A 25,328-nucleotide genomic window follows, 5' to 3' on the forward strand; every position below is an offset into this window, starting at 1 on the left:
GGACGCGGAAAGCGAGCCTCTCCCCAATTTATTTGCGTCTCAAGAGAAGGATGGGTCGGTGGAGGGAGTGATTCTCTCCCCATCTCTAACTCCTGAACAGCAGGAGGACTGCCGCCAGGTCCTGGGACAGTACTCTTCGTTGTTCTCCCTTGTCCCGGGTAGGACTCACCTGTGCGTCCATGACGTGGACACAGGAGACAGCCCACCTGTGAAGTCCAAGATCTACCGGATGTCAGACAAGGTGAAGGCCAGCATTCACAGTGAAGTCACTAAGATGCTGGAGCTAGGAGTAATCGAACCTTCCAGCAGCCCCTGGTCCAGTCCGGTGGTGTTAGTACCAAAAGCCGCACCACCGGGTGGCCAACCGGAACTGAGGTTCTGTGTGGACTACCGGGGACTGAATTCAGTAACCAAAACTGATGCTCATCCGATCCCTAGGGCGGATGAATTGATTGACCGGCTGGGAGCTGCCCAATATCTAAGTACCTTTGACCTTACTTCTGGGTACTGGCAGATCTCTTTGACTGATGGAGCAAGGGAAAGGTCAGCCTTCTCCACGCCCAATGGCCACTACCAGTTCTGTGTGATGCCCTTTGGGCTCAAGAACGCACCTGCCACGTTTCAGCGCCTGGTAAACCAGATCCTCACCGGAATGGAGAGTTTCTCCGCTGCTTATCTGGATGACATAGCCGTCTTCAGTAACAGCTGGGAGGATCACTTGCGTCACCTGCAAGCTGTTCTCCAGGCCCTGAGACAAGCTGGATTGACGATCAAGGCCAGCAAGTGCCAGATCGGGCAGGGGTCGGTAGTGTACCTTGGACACTTGGTGGGTAGGGGAGCGGTGCAACCCCTCCAGGCGAAGATCGAGGCCATCATGGCCTGGTAACCCCCCAAGACACAGACTGAGGTCCGAGCTTTTCTGGGCCTCACGGGATATTACCGTCGCTTCGTGAAGGGGTACGGTACCATTGTAGCCCCCCTCACGGAGCTCACGTCCAAGAAACAACCTCGACGGGTAGTCTGGACGGAGGCTTGTCAGCAGGCCTTTGTGAGACTGAAGAAAGCCATGTGCGAGGCCCCGGTCTTACGGGCCCCAGACTTTTCCAAGAAGTTCATTGTCCAGACGGATGCATCAGAACATGGCATTGGGGCAGTGTTATCGCAACTCAATGAAGAGGGTCTGGATCAACCCGTGGTCTTCCTATCCCGGAGACTACTTCCCAGGGAACAGAAGTGGAGTGCAATAGAGCGAGAAGCCTTTGCAGTGGTATGGGCTCTGAAGAATTTGCGACCATACCTGTTTGGCTCGCACTTCCTAGTTCAGACCGACCACAGACCCCTTCGTTGGCTGATGCAGATGAAGGGGGAGAATCCCAAGCTGCTAAGGTGGTCTATCTCCCTACAGGGAATGGACTTTCAGGTGGAACATCGGCCTGGAGTGGACCACGCCAATGCAGACGGTCTCTCAAGGTATTTCCGCCTTAGCGATGAGAACTCCCAAGGGGTTGGGTAGCTCTCCCCACTTTCAGCTGGGGGGGACGCGTGTTAGACCTGTCAGCCCTTTGGGTGGTCCCTCCTCATCATTATTTATTTTGTCCCACTTTTGCCTCAAACCCTGTTAGAATTTTTCCTTTTTGGGAACCACCAGACTTTTTTAGTATTGATGCAGATTCAGGGAGCCATTTTATCTACCCCTGGAACTTCTGTCTGAGGGCCTGGAGCACAAAATGGTGGCCACCTGTGACATCATCAGAACCCACTGGAACCTACTAGAACCTTCTGCAACATTCTGGAACCCTGTGACAGTTGGAGGCGGTTTAGAATGTTGGGAAGCTAAGTCAGAGTTGACAGTTGGAGCTGGCAGTTGGCACCTGACTGGTGAAGAGAGAGCAGCAGAAACCTGAAGGAGGAAGGAGTGAGGCAGCAGGGGTGGAAACTTGTGCCTGGAGTGGGGTCCATAAACCCACCCTTGATACTAGTCCCTACTGACTGGGCCCAGCCTGGAGCCCTGTGTGGGAGAAAGCAAGAAAAACCATCTTAAGGACCTGGACAGCAGGAACAGGCCTTAAAAGTAAAGAACAGCAAGTTCCTGACCTGGTTACTGGTAACTTCCTGAAGTCCGACGTCGAGAGGCCTGGAGACCTGCAGCCCGAGGTGGAGAAGCGGCGCTGACTTGAAAGCAGACGTCGTACCCGGAGCCGCCAGAGGTCGAGAGAGGGCGCCGACGGAGGTCGTGGAGAGTACCAGAGGTCGAGGAGGAAGTCACCTGAGGTCGAGTGTGCGGCGTCGACGGGGGAGTGAAGTCCACCCTCCGGAGTCGCCGGAGACCGAGGTGAAGCGTGCCGGAGGTCGGGAGTGGAGATCGCACTCCGGAGTCGCCGGAACCTGAAGAGAATCGTGCCAGAGGTCGGGAGTGGAGGTCGCACTCCGGAGTCGCCGGAACCTGAGGAAAGGAGCACCGGAGGTCGGGAGTGGAGATCGCACTCCGGAGCCGCCGGAAGTCGACATCGAGCCAAGGCCGGCCGACGTCATCGAACCGGAGCCGCCCGAAGTCGACATCGAGCCAAGGCCGGCCGACGTCATCGAACCGGAGCCGCCCGAAGTCGACATCGAGCCAAGACTGCCCGACGTCATCGAACCGGAGGTCGACATTGAGCCGAGGCCGCCGACATTGAACCGGAACCGCCTACCGGCGTCGTCAAGAACTGTCATTGCGCCGAGGCCGCCGACATCTAACCGGAACCGCCTCACGGCGTCGACACTACTCCAGCGGCGTCGGAACTTCATGAAAAGGCCAGTAAGTGGAATAGAGGGCGCCTAAGGCCCTGTGGAGCCCTAAGAGACCAACCTAGAGGCTAGAGAGGTGCTGGAACCAGCTTGATTGTGCCAGGGGTGAGCTGAGACTAATACAGAGGGGTTGTGTAGTGTGGGAGAGCCAGATCTCTAGATTCCCCCTTGATCTACCTCAGTTTAGGCCTCAGCCTTGTCCAAGCCAGGGAGTATACACCTCATGCCATCCAAATCTCTACAAGCTGGGATTGGGTCAAATCATCCCATAGTACCTCAGGAATGTGAACTGATTTTCAAGTGTCACTGTTGGCTTTTATTATTTATTGAGAGCACTGTATTTATGGTATTCATCCTATTTATTGCCTCACAGTATTTATTGTTTCACAGTATTTATTGTCGCACAATATTTATTGTCTCGCAGTATTTATTGCCTCATAATATTTAATTGCCTGTTATGTAATGCACTTATATTTATGCCTTGATTATTTATGATCTACCTTATTTATTGAATCGTTAAGATAGTATTTATTTGACGTACCCTTCCACAGGAAAAGCCTTGTGTACTGTGATTGTATTATTATTTATTTAATCAGCAACTAAGAGAAAAGAAGAGAGATATATTTTCAGTATAATTTTTAAGGTGTAGTGTCGTTTTTGGAACGGATGCACGCATGGTTATTGTGTGGGTATGACGTATGCTTAACACGGTGCCTTCCTTCCCGCTCGAGCCAAGCTACCACAGTGTGTCTGGGAGAACACACCACCACCCTTCCGGTGTGGGAGTGTGTTTTTCTAACAGGTATTAGTGGAAATATGTTGCGTGTCCATGACACCGTCTGATCAGGTGCCACAAAGACGCCTTGGTATGTGAAACCGTCTGATGCATGTGTCAACTGTGATACCCACACGCCTCGCCCCTGATCACCACAGACTGGGAATAGTATGGATTTGGTCAGGTTTGTGCAGAGATCTGATGTTTCCCCGACACTTTAAGAATATGCAGTATCCGTGGGCCCGTAAACACCGTATCAGTAAGAAAGAACAGGATGTTGTCTGCATAAAGCGCAATCCTGTCCGACACCTCCTAGGACCATTTAAAGCCCCGAACTAATGAATCCCGTCGCACCCAGTTTGCCAGTGGTTCTATAGCAAGTGCAAAGAGGAGCAGGCACAGGGGCACCCCTGTTGCGTGCCCCGCCCCATGGGAATGGGGGCCGAAACGGTGCCGGCAATTCTAATCGAGGCAGGGAAATCTGTGTATAGGAGTGGAAAATAGGACGTGAATTTTGGGCCAAGGCTTAGGGCTTGTCATATAAAAGGAATTCATACTACCAGTCTAATGAGTCAAAGGCTTTATCTATGTCGGGAGTAGGACCGCCGAAGGACGTTCAAGCTTTGGTACCATGGCAAGGGCATTGTCTACTCGTCTGATATTGTGACGTGTGGACCGTTGCAGCATAAAGCCAGATTGGTCTGGATGGACTAGTTCCGTGATGTGTGGTAAGGGACGGTTGGCAAGGATTTTACCTAACAGCTTGGCTTCCAAGTTTAGCAATGAAATGGGGCGATAGGAAGAGGAGTCGTCTGGGGGGGCGCGTCCTGGTTTAAGAAATACCACAATTTCAGCATGTTGCCATTCCGGCGGAAGAATCCCCAGCTCAAGGGACTCCTGTAGTGCCCCAAGGAGATGAGGACCCGTCCTGGAAATGCATCCTCTGAAGAGCTCACCCGGCAACCCATTAGGACTCTGGGCACGTCCAGGGCGCATGGCTTGGAGAGCGGTGGTGAGCTCTTCCAGCGTGATGGGGGCATCTAATTGATCACATAGGTTATCTGGGATCTGTTTCAGCGGTGTATTCCATAATTAAATCTGGGGATAGAATTTCCCTTTTCCTGTACAATTCTGAGCAATACATAGCAAATGCTTGGGGAGTAGTACATAGGCTGCCATTAACTCCACGATGTATGGTATTGCGGCGTGTGTCTGCATTGCTTGACACAAGTGATGCAATGTCTTACTCAACTTATCCCCCCACTGGTATATTCTATGTTGCGTAGCTTGCCACACCTGTTGGGCTTCCTTTGTGAGTATTTGGTTGATCTGTTGTTGGGAGAATAGGACCTGGCGATGGGCCCGGTCTCCAAACCCAGCTCGCACTGTGTTTTCAAAGGTGCGAAGGTTAGACTCCAGATCAATAATCCTGGCAGGGAGCCTCCGCCTCGCCCCGCGCAGTAACTGACATCAATTCCGCGTATAGTGGGTTTAAAGGCCACCCATAGTGCTACACATGAAGACGTGGACTCTGTGTTCAGTGCAAAGTAGTCTGTGATGGCCTGATGAAGGGTTGCTGAGTACTTGGGGTCTTTTAAATGTCAAGGTGACATTCTCCAACGGAATCGGGATGGCTGAGGTCCCAAGTGTCATAGGCGAGTGATCAGAGAGTTCCTGTGGGAGGATAGAGGTAGACGTGACCTTGTGGACATATGACTGCAGGAGGAATATGTTGTCTAATCGGGATAGGGACCCATGTGTTGATGAGAAGAAAGAGTATTCAGTGTCGGATGGATGATATGCCCTCCGCACATCAGATCACCCGGATGTCAGGAGGTGTATCTTTGATTCACTTGTGGCTCTGTCGCATTCACCTAGGCGCCACCTATCAATGGGTTGCATGGAGTCATTCCAGTCCCCTCCCATCATGAACAGGCCCCCAGGTAGGGCTCCCCATAAGCTTATAACTTTCTCTACAGTGGTGTGCCTTAGTGGGGTGGGTATAAAAGCTGCCCAACACTAGGGACTCCCCATACAAGGTGCCTGATGCAACTGTGTATCTCCCACCTGAGTCCAACCAAATTTGGGTGCATATAAAGGGGATTCTACGGTGAATAAGGATGGCCGTACCCCATGACCCCAGGTAAAGCCAGAGTGGTATATTTGATCGCATCCATAGCGTGCCAGGCACGGGGCTCTATTATATTAACCAACATGTGGGTCTCTTGCATCAGCAATATGTCGACCCCAAGTCTCCTGGCTTGTCTCAACACTGCTCCCCTATTGATTTTATCCAGGATGCCTCGCACTTTCCTGGTCGCTACATGAATCTCACAGGAGTGAGCAATCTGTGTGTCAGTCATCAGTAACTCCCTGAGAGTGGTGGTGTGCATGAACATGGTGCACAGGAGCGGGAAAGTGCTCATGTCTGTACCTAAACATTGATGAACAAAACTCATGTAATGTAAACATTCCCAAGTCCCTCCCCGACCCCATACCTCGAGGAACTTGAATTATCTGTCGCGGTGGGGGCTCTACCATGACCCCAATGGGGGGTCTGGGAGGTCCCCCACCAATGGAGCCCCAATAACACCAACCCTCCAACCATCGTTCCTTAAAGCATGTGGGTGGGATTCGTGATGGACTACCATGACATTCAGTCCCCCACATGTGTATCTGGTCCAAGAACAGCCAAGTCTCATTCTTGATATCAGATTCTATCCTAAAAGGTGAACAGTATAGCAAAGGGAGAAGGAACAAGAGAAACGTTTAGCACGTAATTTTGAGTCTTCTCCTTGTGTCTGGGAACGGCAGTTCGACCTCGATCGGTGTCTCCGCTTTGAGGTGTGTCTCTCCGGGTGGTTCTGTTTAGTGGTCCGATTTCAATAGAGGTGGAGTGTTCAGCGTGAGTGAGGTAGTCTCATCGGTCCATTTAAATATCTCTTCTGGCGTATCGAAGAATATGGTTTTGGACTTGTATATAACACTCATTTGTGCGGGGTACAGCAACATGTATTGGATGTTGAGGTCGGGCAACTTGCACTTGGCGGCAAAGAAGGATTGACGCTGTTGTTGCACAAGGCGTATGTTGTCCGGGAATATCATGATGTTCTGCGAATCATGGATCAGTTTGTCCTTGGGGCCACAGGCGAACTGCAGGACCACGTCCCGGTCTGCGTAGTTTAGGAGTTTGGCAATGATCGGATGGGGCCGCGTCCCAGGGGGAGGCCTCCCTGCCAGGGCTCTGTGAGTCTGCTCCACCACGAAGCATGGAGATAGGGACCCCTCTGGCATCAGCGAGCACAGCCATTGCGTTATAAATGCGGTCATGGAGGTCCCTTCACAATCCTCGGGGAATCCCACAAAGTTATTGCGCCTAGCGTGGCCATCTGCATCTTCGACTCTTGTGGCAAGTTCTTGAGTGATGACCGTTAGGCGGCTGACTTTCTGTTGCAGTGTCGTTACTGTATCTTCCACGACCGACACTTGGGTCTCTGCTTCAGTAATCCGGTCCACTGCTTTGCGAAGATCAGATACTTCTGTGATCACTGCCCCGATCTTGGCGTCCAGCATATCGCGGGATTGCGTTATCGCCGCCAGCAGGGTCGCATTATCCGGGATAGAGCTTCCCCATCTGACCCGCACTTCGCGTCAGTAAGGGTGGTTGTGTACTGGTCTAGGGTGCTCTGCTTTGTTGAAGGTGCGGGCGCCTTGTCCTTTGTCATGGTGGCGACAGAAGCCAATCCCAGCGGCTAGCTCACACGGGCGGGGGTCTCCAGCCGGAGTTATCTCGGCAGAGGGGGAGAGGGAGACCAGGTGTCGGCCCTCATGGACTCAGCCTGTCCTGGGCAAGCAAGAAACACCGGGGCTATCATGGCTGCCTCCGCCACCCAGGGACCGACCTAAAGGGGACCCCCTAAGAAGATCCCGCCCGCCGGACCACCAACTCCTAGTAGTTCCCCCACATCCCTTAAGCAGTGGTTTGTGGTTCTGCCACAGGAGGGCACGGGTTCTCCAGATCGACGGTGGGGGCCAGTTCAAATCCCCATGCGCTTTCCGTCTGGACACGTGGTGACGCAACTAGCTGGAGGATCTTTTCACCGCTCCGATGTCTGCAGCGTCCTGCACTGCAGACCTCTATGGACTCTTCGTGATCATGCCGTCAAGACACGCCAGCTGAGGTTTCAAAATCAGCTGAGGGAGGGAGAGGCCGTGGGGGCAGCATCCAGAGTGCCAATATCACTTGCCGCAGGCCTTCTCACCAGGCCATCTCTGCAACGGTCTCAGATCCTGACCATTGCTAGCTCACCTGCAAGGAATCTAGGCCGTCCCCGGTGTCCCAATCACTGCCTCTAGATGTGAACACTCAGGGAACTCCTCCAAACCCCTGAGAGCATGTCCGTGCAGCTTTGGGTTTTTTAGGTCTCACCTGACCCAGCGCATGCGCTGCTCTGGCGAGACTTATTGAGAGGGCTCCAAAAAGTGCTACCAGGCCAGCCTAGAGCTACAGTGCATGTGCGCGCGCGCCACTTTTACCGCGATTACTTTCATTTTCGCGGCCCCACGGCCGCTTTGATGTTTGATCGCGATCACTTTCACTTTCGCAGCCTGGCTAAACACTTATAAGGTCCCAAAGTCGAGACCTATTGGCTATGCCAATGGTTGTACTTCCCCGTCGCGGGTCCTCTCCTCTGGGCTCCGTGTGCAACCGGCAGGCCTGTTCACGGAAGATTGGGGCTGCACCACCACGCAACAATCTCAGGCCATGCAAGCTGTGTGCTTGGAGGAATCAGTCATCTAGAATGAAGCCCCCACAGTCGCGCCGGCGCCTCTCAATCCAGCACCCTCCGTGCGGCTGTGGAGAGACGACCCCCCAGGGGAGCGACCCACCTCCAGCAATATGCCCACATGTCAGGCCGACTGCTTCCGGCGTCATATAATGTCTCTGGTTCGCCCGCTGCGCTCACATTCATAGGGGCTGTACTCCTACCTGTAGAGAGCCATCTGGGCTCTCTCTTACAATGTTGCACTACTCACGCATTCATACACCCCTCGGGGCGGGCTCATCCCGAGGGTATAAATAAATGGGGTCGAAGACCGCTCGGGGTCTTCCGGCCACGAGGAGTGAATGGTGGTCCTGTGTCCGTTATTGCGCGCTGCTACTGTGAACTGCGACACAGGCCCCGCCGCGCTACATTGGCGACGAGGCCGGTCGCACCACACGCGTGCCTTCTGGTCCCTAGAGTGTGCAGAGCCCACCCGCATTGCCTGCTCTCCCGCTACTTGCCTGCTCTTTCATCTCCGGAGCTCGCGGAGCCCATCCGCACCGCTCCACCTAGCCGCCTGGAATGAGCATCGGACCCGTCTGTTACGTCCAGTGTTTCTGGCCCGTTCGCGCTGCGGCCGCCCACGTGTCTCCCCTGCCTACGGGAGCGCGTTCAGCTGGCGGCGCATCTGCGCGCGCTGGGTGAGGTAAGTGGAGTGACCTTACCGGCGCTGCAGGTGCTCTGCGAGGGAAGTCCCCGCTCCTGCTCTGCCTGACGCTGGCTCCCCACCTGCATCGACCGGCGTGCTGTGGGGCCTCAAACACAACGGCTGCCCCCTCTGCTGCCTGAGTGAATTAAACTCGAAAAAAAACCAGGGAAATGCGGAAAGAGAAGGGAAGAAGGTCACCCCAGGAAAACAAACATTGGCCCATTGTCGATAAGCATTGGCAGCATCAAACAGACATTGCATGCCAACAAGCATTGGTAGCCCCAATCCAAAGGGCAGTGGGGTTCATTCGTGGGCAGCAGGCGTCACCTACAGGATTACGCCACGTGGGCGTCTGACTAGGTGGAAGGACAGTGCACCAACCGTAGAGGGCTGTGGCATTTAGGCTCTGCTGGCGCACGCTCTCCCCCACGCGCAGGACTGCGCTGCAACGTCAGCCACGCCCCCACCTGCAGTCACACGGACCCTGGCACCGTCAGCCCAACAAGGATACGGGCGAGAGCACACGCCCCAGAGCTACACGTTGACGCGCGAGCCGCGCTCCTATACCGGCGCACCCCTGCCTGGCCGCGATGAACACCGCACCTGCCGCAGGCGCGGCTGCCCAGCAAGGCGGAGGGCAAATTCCAGCCGCTAGTGCCCACCCACCACCACCGGTGGTCACCCACACTGCAGTCGCACTGTTACCCCTGTTCAGCGAGGTTTCGGATCCCGCCACCGCTGCGCCAATATGGAAGGCCTGGGTAGGACGGCTAAATCATTATTTCAAGGGGACACGTGAAACCGATGGAACCGTAAAACGATCACTCCTTATCTACTATGGAGGAGCAGAGATTTACGACCTGTTTGAGACGCTCCCCAACACAGGGAATGATGACGACTACGATGCGGCAGTCGCCGCGCTCAACAGACACTTCGATCCACAGCTCAACCCCGACTTCGAAAAATTCAAGTTCCGGAGGGCGAATTGGTCAACATGTTCTATGCGCGGCTACGCCGGCTGGCTAGCACGTGCCCCTTCACAGACCAGAGGGAGGAAATCCGGGACCAGATCATCTTAGGCTGCCGCTCAAAGCTCCTGCGAAAGCTGATCCTCCGACAGCCTGGAATCTCGCTGGACGAGATCCTGGTCCTGGCTCGTTCTCATGAACTATCGGATGCCCGGGCAGAAGAGATGGAAGCGGCCTTACACACTCCGGTTGCCACAGGGTCGGTGCCTAGGACCCTGCACATCAAAGAAGAAAAGGTGGAGGCCATCCAGAGGCGTCCTGCTGTGACTCGCCAGGCGTCCAAACCACCACCAGGTGGGTCGTGTGGGTACTGTGGCGAAGATCACCCGGCAACAGCTGTCTGCGGGGCAAAAGGAAAAACGTGCTCCCGCTGTGGAAGGCTAAACCACTATGCCAGAGTGTGCCGCAGCGGGCGGTTCCGGCAGCCATCGTCAAGACCAAGGTTCAGGACACAGCAGGTTCGTCAGGTCTCTTTCGTTGATGCGCCGCCAATCTCGGAAGACCAACCACAGGCACGACACCCGGTATACGAGGACGAAGACGATTATGTGTTTGTGGTGTTGTACGTCAGCCGGACAGGCTCCTGGCGAATACCACCTCCCATGTGCTCGGTTTCAGTCGAGGGCACGCAGGTACAGGCCCTCATAGACACCGGCGCATCTGTCAATGTGATGGACTCCGATCAGTATGACCGCCTGTCACCGCGGCCCCCCCTTGCACCGTCCACGGCGCGAATATACACGTATGGAGGCACTGATCCTCTCCCTCTCCGTGGCGTCATTCGCTAGTGGGAGCTACTCTACCGAGGCACAGTTCCACGTCACCGAAGGCAAGAAAGGAACTCTCCTCAGCTGCCACACAGCAGAGGATTTAGGACTTGTCTTTTTCACCAACCAGGTCCACGACTCACATGCGGAAGCAATACTCAAGGAATTACCAGCACTCTTCACCGGCCTGGGGAAACTCAAGGGCAAGAGGTTCAAGCTCCACATAGACCCTTCGGTACGGCCGGTAGCTCTCAGACACCAGAGGGTGCCCTTCAACCTACGCCCGCAAGTGGAGGAGGAGCTGCGAAAGCTCGAGGAGCTGGACGTAATTGAGAAGGTCTCGGGCCCCACTCCCTGGGTGTCCCCGCTGGTCGACGGGGGACCATTAGACTCTGTGTTGACATGCGACTGCCCAACACCGCGGTGAAGAGGGAATGTCACATCACCCCCACGATGGACGACATCGTGGCGGACGTTAATGGGGCAAAGTGGTTCTCTAAGCTGGACCTGAATGCCGGCTACCACCAGCTGGAACTGGACCCGGGAAGCCGGTACATCACCACTTTTTCAACCCATGTTGGCCTCTGGAGGTACAAAAGGCTCAGCTTTGGAGTATCGTCAGCCGCTGAGGTCTTCCAAAATGCTATTCGCGAAGTACTGTCAGGGCTGCAAGGGGTGATTAACCTTAGTGACGTTATCCTTGTGTTCTCCACAACGCTCGAGGAACATCACTCCCACCTCCGGGCCACGCTCAAGAGGCTGGCGGATTGTGGACTGACTCTACACAAATCCAAATGCTCCTTTTATCAAGAAAGTGTAGACTTCTTTGGGTACACATTCACTCGTGAAGGACTCATGGAAGACCCGAAGAAGGCTGAAGCGATCAGGGCGGCCAGCACACCTCAAAGTCCCACCGAAGTGAGGAGTTTCCTCGGCATGGCCACTTACTGTGGACGGTTCATCCCCAACCTCGCAGCCATGTCTGAGCCGTTACGCGCCCTCACGCGTCACGACCACAAGTGGGAATGGACGCCAGCTGCCAACAAGGCGTTCCAAGACATCAAAATAGGGCTGCTAGACAAGACGGTCATGGCTTATTTCCACCCCAGACGGCGAACAGAACTAGTCGTTGATGCCAGCCCGGTGGGCCTGGGAGCAGTCCTCCTGCAGGAACATTGCCCCGAAGTGTGGAAGCCCGTCGCATATGCCAGCAAAGCTCTCACGGATACCGAGACAAGGTATGCCCAAATCGAAAGGGAGGCGCTAGCCATCAAATGGGCCTGCCAACATTTCCACCTGTATCTGTGCGGACAAGAGTTTCATGTCGTGACTGACCACAAACCGTTGCTCCCGCTGTTTGCTGGCTCGTCTAGGCAGGCGCCCCCGAGGATCGAAAAATGGGCGGTGCAATTGCTGACCTACAACTTCAAAGTAATCTACTGTCCTGGGGCCCACAACCCGGCGGATTATCTGTCCCGTCACCCGGAGTTAGCGGTGCCATCTACCCCGCCGGGGGACACCTGCAGCACTGAAGCCTTTGTCAACATGGTGTCGCAAGGAGCGTGTCCCAAAGCCATGACGCTGGCAGAGATTGGTCGAGCAACTCGAGAAGACCCCACTCTCTCTCGCGTTCAAAGAGCACTGGAGAACAATGGATGGGCCCATTTCATGGATGGAGCCCGCGCTCTGCGGCAAGAGGTCAGCCATGCTCGCCAACAATTGTAGCACGTCCGGAGTGAACTCAGCGTGGGGGACGAAGGAGTCGTCTTGAGGGGACACCTCATAGTGGTTCCGGAAAGCCTGCAGAGAAGAATCCTTGCGCTGGCACACGTGGGCCATCAAGGGATGGCCAAAACCAAAGCCAGGCTGCGTGACAAAGTCTGGTTCCCGGTGATGGACTCCAAAGTAGAGGAGATGGTCCGACAATGCCACACCTGTACCATCACCGGAGGGGACCCTGCGCCAGCCCCAGTAATCACCGAAGAACCGAGCAGGACTCCGTGGACACATCTCAGCGTGGACTTTGGGAGCTTTCCAGACGGTCGTCACATGCTGGTCCTGGTCGACTCGTTCTCGAAGTTCCCTATCGTGGAAGTGATAGCGTCGACAGCGTTCACTCATGTGAAAAAGGTCCTGGACCGAGTGTTCGCAATGATGGGGCTGCCTGAAGAGGTCTGGTCGGACAATGGACCCCCTTTTCAGGGGTGAGAGTTCCAGGAATACCTTGAATGTCTAGCGGTACGCCACCGGAAGATTACCCCACTGTGGCCCCAAGCAAACGGGGAAGTGGAACGACTAATGAGAATGATTAACCGAGCCCTGCGCATCGCTGTGGAGAACGGAGAAGACCCTGAAGCAGCTCTGGACCAGTTCCTAGGTGCGTACCACCAGACACCTCGCAGCACCACCAAGTGTGCTCCGGCTCACCTTCTATTCAAGAGAGCTCCACGGGATAGCATTCCGTCAGATCCGATGTGGGTACCTGTTGAGTGGGATGACGCTGCCATCCAAGCGAGGAGGAAAACAACCAATAGGAAGGCCAGCGAGGCCCGCAGGGCCCAAGAGCCGCAGCTGAGAGTGGGAGACCGCGTGGTGACACCCAGGGTGGAAGTTCTGGACTCCCTACGAGCCTGAGGTGTGGGTAGTGGTCGGTGTTCAAGGGACCATGGTCACGGCTAAAAGGGGACAGCAATTCATCACGAGGAATGTATCTAGCTTCAAGAAGATCTCGGAGGCGGATACGAATCGAGATGTGTCTGGTTATCAAGAATCACCTTTGAACCTCCCTACCCCTGCGTCGCCCAGCGAAAGGATCACCTCACCGCTCACCCCTTTGCCATTCAGTCAGGGCCATGCTGACAATGTCCGGCCAACCAGCCCGGACACCGCCACCGAGGTGGCCGGGAGTGTCCCGTTGGGCACCTCCCCGGAGCCCTGTGTCCGGAGCCAGAAGTATGGTCTCCGGCCGAATCCAGTCCCGAGTCAGAGGCTGAAGGATTTTGTATATACGTCTCCATGACCGGGGAGAACTTGATAGTCCTGAACTGAAAGAAAGGAGGGATGTAGAGAGCCATCTGGGCTCTCTCTTACAATGTTGCACTACTCACGCATTCATACACCCCTCGGGGCGGGCTCGTCCCGAGGGTATTTATTTATTTATTTATGGGCTTGTAACGCGCCGGCATCACACCCGAAGGTGTATCTCCGCGCGGTGCTGTGAAGGAACAGGTAGAGCAGCGCTCCAACTAGAACAGGGTAGTCTTAAGGTGTTTCCTGAAGGCTAGATGGCTAGGGCAATCTCTGAGGGAAAGAGGAAGACTGTTCCACAGACGTGGGCCCATGATGGAGAGGGAGCGACCTCCTTGTCTGGTCTTGTTATGTCTAGGAACCTGAAGTAATAGCTGATTGCTAGACCTAAGAATGCGGGAGGGGCGGTGGTATACAAATTTCTCGGCCAGGTAATGTGGACCGAGGTTGTGAAGACTCTTGTGCACCACACAGCAAATCTTGAATTCCACCCGTTTCCGGATGGGAAGCCAATGGAGGGCCTTGAGGAGGGGCAAGGATGGGGTTCTAGGGGGGGCATTGGTCACCAGGCGGGCCGCAGTGTTTTGAACCACCTGAAGTTTATTAAGCACTCCTTCGTTGGCTGCTAAGAATAGGCCATTGCAATAGTCCAGGCGGCTCAAAACGAGGGCCTGGACCAAGGTCTTTCTTGTATGGTCAGGTAGAAGAGGGAACACCTTACGAAGGAGGCTAATAATGTGAAAGCAGGAACCCGCCGTGGTGCTGGCATGATGAGCAAGGGTGAGATCATGATCTAGACGGACCCCCAGATTTTTCACCACCTGTTTAGGGGATGGGGCCTGACCCAGACTGGAGGGCCACCAGTCAGGGGTCCACAGGGTGTTTGCCCCTCCGAATAGCATGACCTCAGACTTTCCCACATTACACTGGAGAAAGTTCTGGGCCATCCAGCTGGCGATCGCAGTCATGCCGTTGGAGAAAGCTTGTCTTATCTCCGGGGTAAAGTCTTTAAAAGTGAACAGCAGCTGCGTATCGTCAGCGTAGGAGATAGGCATAAACCCGAAAGACCTCACAATGTTAGCCAAAGAGGAGACATATACGTTAAACAACGTAGGGCTGAGACAGGAGCCCTGCGGGACTCCTCTGGTGATGCTGGCCGAGGGGGAGCTGAAGGAACCCATATTCACCTTCTGGGTACGCTCAGAGAGAAAGCTGGTGAACCACGCCAAGGCGGCTCCATCAATACCAATCTCCTTTAATCTGGTAAGGAGAATTGCGTGGGATATGGTGTCGAAAGCTGCGGACAAGTCCAGCAGCACCAACACCACTGACATCCCTCTGTCCAGGGACAAGCGTATAGCATCCGTGACGGAGAGGAGAGCCGTCTCGGTGCTATACCTGGGCCTGAACCCCGACTGAGAGTGGTCCAGACAGCCGGCCTGCTCAATAAAGCTGGAAAGATGGTGATTCACATGCTTCTCCATCAATTTGCTGATGAACGGCAAGAGGGAGATAGGCCTCAGATTAGTCATATCAGACCAGGGGATGGAGGTGTTTTTCCTGATAGGCTTGACCATGGCCTCCTTCCACTCCCTGGGGACCAGTCCCTCAGAGAGGGAGCGATTGATCACCGTCTGAATGGAAGGACTGAGGACACTCCCAATGAGGTGCATGACACGGGCAGGAACAGGGTCCACTGGGCTGCCTGATTTAATAGTCCCGATCAGGGAGTTGACTTGGTCCAAGCTAATCTCGGGAATAGAGGACAGCGTAGCGGAAACAGCACCGACTGTTCCGGGCTGGGGGCTAAAAGAGGGGACCGTCTCCTCAGTAGGTGGGCTTATTTGGGAGATGTTACGATAAATGGAATCGATTTTATTGGCAAAAAACCCAGCGGTATCCTCACACAGTTTTTGGGTCAGCATTTCAGGACTGTCACAGGCGACGGGCTTGGTAAATGTGCAAAGAACCTGGTACAGTAGTTTAGGGTCGTTGCCAGCCTCAGACAGTTGGAAGACAATGTGGGATTTACGGGCAGCTCTGATGTTTTTATGATAGAGTCTCATGGCTGAGCCATAGCGATCTTTATCGGTCATACTGCGTGAGATTCTCCAGGCTTTCTCCAACTTCCTGCAGGCCTTTTTCTCCGCACGCAGTAGGTCAGAGTACCATGGTTCCTGCCTGCGGTCAGAGCGCCGATTACAGCGTCTTAAAGGGGCAATTAGATTGACCGCCGTGATCAAGGCATCATTGTATTTAGACAGAGCCGAACTGGTGGAGTCAGAGGGGAGAAAATCGGGAGGTACGAAAGTAGATTTAAAAGTGTCAGCGGACACCTTATACCACTGCCTGCGCCATAACGGAAGGGAAGCAGGTTGGGAACGTTCTGTAAAGAGGGCGGGGAGGGAGAAATTAATTACAAAGTGATCGGTCCATTCCACCTGCGTAGAAGGATAACACGACAGGAGGTGCGAGTTGGACAGGATTAAGTCGAGGGTGTGACCGGCCCGATGGGTCGGACCCTGGTTGCACTGTTTAAGACCAAGGGTAGATAGATCAGCCAGCAAGTTGCGCGCATCTGCATTGTCAGCCAATTCACTGTGGACATTGAAGTCTCCAAGGAGTACAAAATTAGTCCCTATGCTGATATGAGGAGCTAATGTCTCCAGAAGGAGAGTCGAAGCCTCCCCACAAGGGCCAGGGGGACGGTACACCAGTGCTCCCTTCCAGCAAGCTTGTGACAAGGAACCAATTCTGAAAACAAGGATTTCAATGTCCCTAGTACAGCATTGGTCGAGAAAGGTGACAGTGAGAGTGTCTTTATAGATTACTGCGACCCCGCCGCCGGTTTTGACAGGGCGGTCGAGCCTAAGAATCTTGTACCCCATAGGGATCCCCAGGGTGATGGCAGGGACCAGATGGGGTTTGAGCCAGGTCTCTGTACAAAAGCAGAAATCAGGGCGGGCCGAGTGGATTAAGTCCCAAACCTCCGAGTGATGCTTCGGGAGGGATCTTATATTGCATAATATACTATTGCCCCTAGGAGACCTGGGACACCAGTCCTCAGGGGTCAATGTGCCTGAAAGGGGAGGGCAAGGGTATGACTGGTAACGGCAATGCCTACATGAGAAAGGGCCCTCTGGACATAAGTCAGGGTCCTGAGCGCAACCTTTCAGCGGCGGGTGCCACAAATTACGTAGGTCATTGGAAGAGTACCTAAGTCTGTCGGAACCGCGGTATAAATAAATGGGGTCGAAGACCGCTCGGGGTCTTCCGACCACGAGGAGTGAATGGTGTTCCTGTGTCCGTTATTGGGCTCTGCTGCTGTGAACTGCGACACAAGCCCCGCCGCGCTACACTACCTGGGCACCACGGCCTCCCGTTTCCACGAGGTTGCCGCCATCAATGGTGTACCTTCGCCCGGAGCCGCAAGGCCTGACCCGCAGACCGGGCTGAGTTCCCAGGGAGGTAAGAAGTCTCTCGGGGGACGACCGCCCGGGCATCCGGAGAGCTTCTCCTACTCCACCGCCCACCGAGCCACGGCCCAGGCCCAATTTTCAAATATTGGTCCGCTCCGTGGTTGCCAATAGTAGATGTGGCCGGAACTCTCTGGTCACGGGCCGCGGCACTCAGCCCACTCCGACCACACGGGACCGCCCAGCTCGCTCACCGGCCCCGGAGTGGTCTGCTCTCTCGGTGCCACTTGGTCCGCTGCTGTGCCTGGGCTGCCATCCGTCCAATGATGGCCCCCCGAGCACCCGATATAGTGCCTCCCAGGCTGGCCCAGATGAAGGGGAGCACCAGTGACTCACTGGCAAGGCCCGCTCGAATGCGTTTCAGGCCGCTAGAGTATGGAGTTCATGGGCTGCAGCTCAATCAGTGACTCTAATCGTTCCCTGCGATTCCCGATCTGGACCATGGATGCAGGGAATGAAGAAGGATGTTTGGCGGATTTTGGGCACGGTGGGCCGGAGCACTCTAAGATGTGCCCGCCATGTTGCCCCGCAAAACACAAAAATTTACTAAATGTGTCAGCAGATGTATTTAAAATCTGGAAGAGAAGATGGAGCGATTATGTCACTGCTGCGATTTGTGCATAATACTAACCAGAGCAATGCCAAAATAAGCTGTACAGTGACAATCCCTGATAACCTGTACAGCTGTGCCATCCATTCCATTCATCTTCTGTTCTGAAAAGTTTACAAAGTTTTGAATTTTGGCAATAGTTTTGGGGCTCAAATTGACACATTGTAAACTAAACTGGTGTCCTTGGAGACACCCTTCTGCTGTCTCCTGAGTGTAGAGAATCTGAATTGATCTACCAGGACTAGTTGCACATTGGGGTGGAGCCTAGACGCCCTGTGTCCAGGCCTATGCTGATGGCAACAGCTCTAATGTTTTTGGGGTGTAAAGTTGCATCCAAAGGAGCAAAATACTAGCCTACCCACGCAAATCATGTCCTAAGGCTTGCAGCAGAAAGGATGTTGGGTTTATTATTTGTAGTGTGTTTCTAACGTTCGTGAACTTTATGAGCACCATTTTTTTGCAAATAAAAGCAATCAGAACTTGCGCACACAATAAATGCTTAGCCAACACTACTGGTGCACCAGTTGTTAGTGGCCATTAATGCACATTTACTTTGCCAAGAACGTCGGCTGCAAGAGTAAGGATGGATGCTACTCACTGCCTTCTTTGTTTCCAGGACTTCTGGAGGAAACACAAGATTTCTCAATGCAGCGGCCTCCTGGAAGGTGTACCTGGTCATCTACATAGACAATGATCATCCATTGCATGAGTGGAGAAGCCATTTACAGAATCACTCCGATGAGGGAAGAGTGTGACCTAGTCTTATTGTCGAACTCTTAGCTTATGGATGATGCTCTGACTGCCAGTGGTCACTGCCAAACTGCCTAAACTTGAATATGTAAGCTGGAGATTTTCTCCAGTTTACTGAGAACCCAGTAGGCCTGGGCCTACACGGTCTGAGCTGCAATTGGTGCTTCTAAAATGTAAAGCTTAGTGCAACCTCTGTTGGAGGTCTAATGGCCAACGCTGTTGCTGGCTTTGCCTGCAGAGAAGCCACTAACCACCCCAAGGAGTTCAGAGATGTGGACACGGTTCCTTGAAGACTTCTCTACTTTACGAGGGCCTAAAGGAGGATTGCCAAGAACCCTATAACTACAAGTGTAGGTGAGCCGAGTGTTGACTGGCAAGCATCACCTTTTCCTGTTGTCTTTTCTTTGCTGACCCTGCAACGGTTCTGTTGTTACTGCAGCTGGTTGTAAGAAGTTGTTATTGTATGTGGGACTGCATCCATTCTGTGGTCAAACAGAGGTCATAGCCCATCATACTCGAGGTTGGCGCCCTCTGAGTGAGTATCCAGGGAACAGGAGACTCTAGAGCTCCTAGATAACGAGTCCACTTTGGACGACCAACATCATTAACTCTACCTTTCAAGGAACAATTCCCCTTTTGTAGGTTAGCGGTTGCTTAACATGTTATTTTCCCTGTTATTCTTTGATCTGATTTTTAGAGGTATTCACAACCTCCTGGGCTGCAACCAGTCTGCATTACCAACCTGTAGCAGACAAACTCTATTTTGGTGGAAGGATTGTAAATCTTCTATTTTGTCATGTAATTATCTTGGTTAACTAGTCATCACAATTAGTGTACTGTTTGAAAATACTGCTTTAACTTACTAATAGCTTTGTAGCTGCATTACTGTGAAATTGTGTTTTTCACAACATTAATATGTTCTAATAGCCTTATAGTCCCTCGTAGCTGGGCTATACCGGCCATTAAAGTACCGCTCCCTTGTTAGAGGCCCTCGTTTAACACTGGAGCGGGCCTTTAATGGCCGGTATAGTCCACTACGGCGGGCTATAAGGCCATATTATATATTCTTAAATTGTTACTTAAGTGTTTTGTATGCACAACTCTGCCTGCACACTGACATCTTCATTGAAACTATGACAATGGCGTTGTGTGTATTATAGCCAACTTACACCTTCTCCTTTGAGCTTGGTGTTGACTGCTCATCCACAACTGAAAAGACAGCTTCAAGGAAGCTTAGTCAGGCTACCTGTCCTTTTCAGCTGCCGTACCCAGGTTTGGTGTGGGTGAACCTCTAACATTATCACTTTTTGAGTTCCTAGTGGCGCCTGAAGCTGCAGGCATCCGAGAAAAAGCCAGTCTTACGCGAAATTCATAATAAGTCAGCAGCTTTGCCATATTTTTTTAACCAATGTAGTCAATGTGATCTTGGCTGGCAAACAAAGTGACCAGTTAGAGGGTTAAAATAACAACATGAAGAGAGTGTAAGAGGGTCAACAACAAACCGAGACTTATATTGGGGAAGATGCTGCACTCATATTGAAAATATATCCAATGGTCCCTTGCAACCAGTGGATTTATTTCCAAACCCTTGCATTTTGTCGTCTGATCTGTGCAAATCACTTAATCTCCCCGTGCCCATGGACAGCACCTGGATACCCTCAAGAGTGATAAGCTGCGCTATATAAATCCACAAAACAAACATTGAATACCATATTACTAATTCAAAATTACACCTTTGCTAACTTTAAAGTAATTGGGCAGGCAGAAAATGATACCAATTTTTGTATGCATGAAGTGTGATTACAAGTGTTTCAACTTGTGTTCTTAACTAATCTGATCATTAACACAATATGGAACATAATAGCACCAGAAATTGGTGACAGGTGAGAACGAGCTTTTGTCTCATGTAATGCTTCTATGCGATCTATGCAGGAACCCACCTTAACTACAGCCAACCACATGTCTTTGTGTGCAGAGAAGCCATGCAGCATCAGAACTGAAGGCTTGGGACCAGGCTTTCCTCGATAAGAGTAACAAAATTGATAGTTCCCATAGCTAGAAAGTCGCACTTGCATACCAAGGGCTCTTCGCCAGTACCTGCAAAAAATAAATAAAACATTTCAAGAAATATTCAATTATTTCCTTTGTGTAGAAAAAAAAGACTATGGTAATAGTGTGTATTTAGAACATGTTGTGACTTGAATTTTTACTTTGCATCCTTTCCCCTAGTTACCTGTTCCGTGCTGCTCAGCCAGTATGAATGTGAGTAGTGAAATGATGGAGTGCTTGATGAGGTAATTGAATGATGGAGTGCCTGGTGCGGTGGGGGGGAGAAGAGAGAGAAAGAGAGAGAGAGAGTTGGAGTGTGTGGGCTGAGCAGAATGGATGCTGTTCCTGGTGGTGCTATCTACATGCGAACTGATACATACTTACCATCTTGATTATCCTGTATCTAAGCTTAATAAAACTTCTTCCAATAACCTACTCTAAGGCTGCCTGAACCTTCTTCCTTTACAACACTACAACACTGGCGACGATTTTGGAGTAAAAACCAAGGTGTTGTGGAAGATGAAGTGTATTTGAACCTGCTGAGGAAACCTGAAGTAAAGAAACCTGAAGTTTGAAGGAAATAAACGCCCTGGTTAGCCCCACCAGTGTCCTTTACCATCTGGACAGCCTGCTTGGGGCATTTGACCTTCCTTACATCAAGGCATTTGATGAACTTATTGCAACAACATGATGCCTGATTCCGGTTTGCCCTGTTGTGCTATTACACATTTAAATGTGTTTCCAGGCACAAGGAATCGCTGAGCTCTTATCTCCTCTGAGCTTCCTACTTAGGTGGGCCAGCTGCATGTATCTGGAGGCGTTTTATTTTAAAGAAACCAGCAGCGTTGTGCACTTTTATGAGAATGCTTGACAGCCGGCTGCGGGAAGAGCTACGTTCAAGTGAACTATGTTACCAGAGGAGCTGGTCAAGCTTGGTGATTTGCGCTATGTTGGGGCCATGCCAAATTGTATTGAAGAATTGCCGTTACAATGGTGCGGCGTTTGAATGGGTCGCGAGACGTTCTTTTGGAGAAGTTTGCGCTCCTCTTACAGTTGCCAGGGGCTTGCTTGAAGGTGCTGCAAGGAAATCTGCGTAATTTCTGTTGACATCCAGGAATGGGAACAGTCCCAGGACATTTTTGGAGCATTTTTGGAGCAACGCCGTTCACTCCTGCGTGCCGCCATCTTTGTTTTTCAGCCAGCAGGCAAGCCTGAGGTTGCACTTCAGGCTGCATCGCCCAGGCCGCTGTTTTGTCTACTCACCTGTCCCGGTGCGCCATGTGCAGCACAAGTTGGTGGAGGGCGGTGACATTAACCACCACCAACCTCGGCTGCCGCAGGGCCTCAGAGGACAGCAGCTCAACAAACAGGAGGACATGGAAATGGAAGCTGGCGGTGCAGATGATCCTCTAAGGACTACTCCAAATTCTGTTATCAATGGTAACGTGCTGTGGCGGAGGGTCACAAGAATGCTAAAGAAGACATGGAAGATGACACAACTTGGCATTCAGAAGCAACCTTTGGGTTTACGGTGCAGCGTTTTTTTTTGGGACCTATACTTATGATTGTGCTTTATTTAGAGTATGCTTATTAGTGTACTTTATTTAGGATAATTGTCTCTGGAACAGAAGTGGGGGGGTGTAGTAGAGATCCCTTGTATGTATGTGAGGCTATATTGTGTATGCTTACTCCTCATCTAGTTGTTAGATGTAAGGTGGGAGAGAGTATGCAGAGTTAATTTTCATGCGTGTGTTGCCATGGTTTTGAATAATGCCATACGTGATTTCAGCCTAGGTGTGTTTGTTTAATGCAATTCGTATGTTCTGCATGTATGCTGTTATTTTTTTTCTCTTTTCCAGTGTGTCATTATTTATGCTATGCTGTTTTAGTATGCTATCATTAATTTCTTACCTACGTGTATAATGACATGCGTGTTTGGGGGTCTAGTGTGTGGCACTGGTTATGCAGAATTTTATTGAGTTACAGATATTGTATTGTAGGGTCGTGTACCCTAAAGCTCTATTGTAGAGTCGTGAACCCTGTACTGTTTAACCTGGGACTGTTGGTCCGGTCAGGTGTACAAGTTGTGCGCGTTGTAGGGTCGTGTACTCTGTGCTGAGTAGTAGGGTTGTGTACCCTAGTGCTGTTTTGTAGGGTTGTGAACCCTGTCTTGTTTAACCTGAGACTTTCGGTCCTGTCAGGTGTACAAGTGGTGTGCTTTGTGGGGTCGTGTACCCTGTGATTTTCGGTCTTATCAGGTGTGCAGGTTGTGTGTGTTGTGGGGTCATGAACCCCGTGCTGTTTTACTCGAGTCCTCCGGTCCCTTCCGGTGTGCTATATGTGGTGTGAGTTTTGGGGTCGTGTACCCTAGGGTTAAGTGTAGGATTTTGTGCCCTAAGTATTGCGAATTTCCTGTGGTGTTCAAAAGTGGGGGAGTTAGGGTGTTACACCTCAGTTGGGCCCTCAATTCTCCAAGTCCTACATAGTATGACATTGGAGTGATTTGTAATGTATTTAGTGTCATGGATTGATGAACTTTTCTTGTACATTGTTTTATACTGTTTATTGTATTCCATTAGGAAAGGAGATGTGTTGTGACTTCGATTGTTACTTTGCATCCTTTCCCTTAGTCACCTGTTCCCTGCTGCTCAGCCAGTATGAATGTGAGTGGTGGAATGCTGGAGTGCTTGATGGGGTAATGAAATGCTGGAGTGCCTGGTGTGGGTGAGAGAGAGAGAGTTGGAGTGTGTGGGCTGAGCAGCAAGGATGCTGTTCCTGGTGTTGCTATCTACATGCTATCTGCTACTTACTTACCATCTTGACTGTCCTATAACTAAGCTTAATAAACCTTCTTCCTATAACCTACCTACTCTATGGCTACCTCAACTTTCTTACAACAGAAAACAGGTACAATCACCTTTCCATCTGTGGTATAAAAAAATCAACAATGAAATTTACAGTGTGGATTTCATGCATACTAGCATCCGCCTCAAAATACAGACTGAGATAAGGAAGACAGATGTTGAATTCTGCATTATTTTCTAACACCATTTTATTCTTATTTTGTATCTGGTCATTTCTATGTGGCTGTCTTGCATGACTCAAACAGATTGACATGTAATAATGCTGTGCATTCAAATGATCAATGGTCTATTTTAAAATAAATACTTCGGGCATTGGCCTTGATTTGAAGACAGCGTTAGAGACCTATGTTTGATTTTGATTATGGTGATAACAGTGGTTCTCCGCTCAGACTGACAAGGGATTACCAAGTCTAATAACTCACTTATTTTAACCTGACCATGGAACTAACTAGGACAAAGTGGGGGTAGATTAGAAAACAATACCAATGGTACCTGAGCCACATAGGGGACTATCATTGTATTAGTTGTGACATTTACTGTTCTATTGTATAGGCTGTTACTAGGATGTGACAAATGTCTACTCATTTACATTTAGCAGTTTAGACACCATCTCTTTCTAAAGGGTAGCTATTACGTTAATTTGAATACTTTGCCATCTCCCTTTCAAATGAATCAATCCAAATGCAGTGTTTGCTCCTGTTTAAGAACATGTTACCTATTCATATTAAAACAGAGCGTACACATATGCTTCCCATGCACAAGGCTCATAGGAATGACTCCTCTTGCTAAAGCCAGGTAAAGAAGCATTTTGAAAGAGATTAAAAGAAGAAAGATTACCAACTCTGCAAATGATACAAATGTATGTGTTTTTATCCCTTGCATACAATGTAGAATGTACATAGATAAGAATTTGAGTCAGAGGCATTACCAAGTGAACGGTCTGACTCTAATGGTAGTTCACAATTTGACAAGCAATATGTTCTGACTTTCATCCAAGGTCAATTATTTTAAAAGGTTTGTTTTGAAACTAGAGAGTCACAAAAAGGATTGTGGATCAAAAATAATTCTAAATAGCTTATTGTTGAAAAGAAGACTCTTGTAAGGTAAGAGATGCGTTTATTGAAACACCACCAACAGTGTCCAAAGCCTTTCTCACAAAACAGTGCCAGAGGAGGCTACCATAGAACGTTCATCGCAGAGGGGAAGATACCAAGAGGGAGGAAATAAGGGGGGGGCGGAATAGACCAAGATTACAACACATCTCCCTGGGCAAAGGAAATTTAACAAGGCCCAACTGGAGGAAGGACAAAATAAACAAATGCAAAAACCTAGTCAAAAATTAGGTAATAACATAGTCTTTGTGCCAAACAGGACCTGTGGTGTTCCTTGTCGAACTGCGGACATAGTCGTGGTTTCTAGACACAGGAGAAAAAATACCACCCTCATTTTTTGGAGGGTTACATTTTACCACTCTGTCCATGCCCCATGTTTGTCCATTATCCAAATGGACCACATTCCTTCCAACACTTGTTATCTTGACAGGCTCCGAAAACCTAGAAAAATTTCTCCTTCTAGCAGGTGGTAAGTCAATACGGACCCAATCCCCTGATTCCATTGAAGGTACTTTGACACTCTTTTTCTGGTCATACCTCAACTTATACTTCTCCTGTTGCTTTCCAATTTTTCTCGCAATGTCCAACCTGTCTATGTTGCAGTTGTA

At 51.2% G+C, this 25,328-nt stretch overlaps 1 protein-coding gene across 5 annotated transcripts in view; it reads right to left on the minus strand.

Moving 5' to 3' along the window:
- Positions 1 to 25,328, minus strand: part of ABHD6 (abhydrolase domain containing 6, acylglycerol lipase) — a 240,573-nt gene that overhangs the window by 170,347 nt on the left and 44,898 nt on the right. For all 5 annotated transcript variants that reach the window (XM_085624756.1, XM_085624755.1, XM_085624754.1 and 2 more), the window contains exon 3: positions 20,636 to 20,792. In XM_085624756.1, coding sequence (XP_085480882.1) covers positions 20,636 to 20,792 — 157 coding nt within the window. The remainder of the gene's footprint in view (positions 1 to 20,635; positions 20,793 to 25,328) is intronic.

This window comes from Triturus cristatus, chromosome 9 (genome assembly GCF_964204655.1).
Source record: "Triturus cristatus chromosome 9, aTriCri1.1, whole genome shotgun sequence".
Taxonomy (NCBI): domain Eukaryota; kingdom Metazoa; phylum Chordata; class Amphibia; order Caudata; family Salamandridae; genus Triturus; species Triturus cristatus.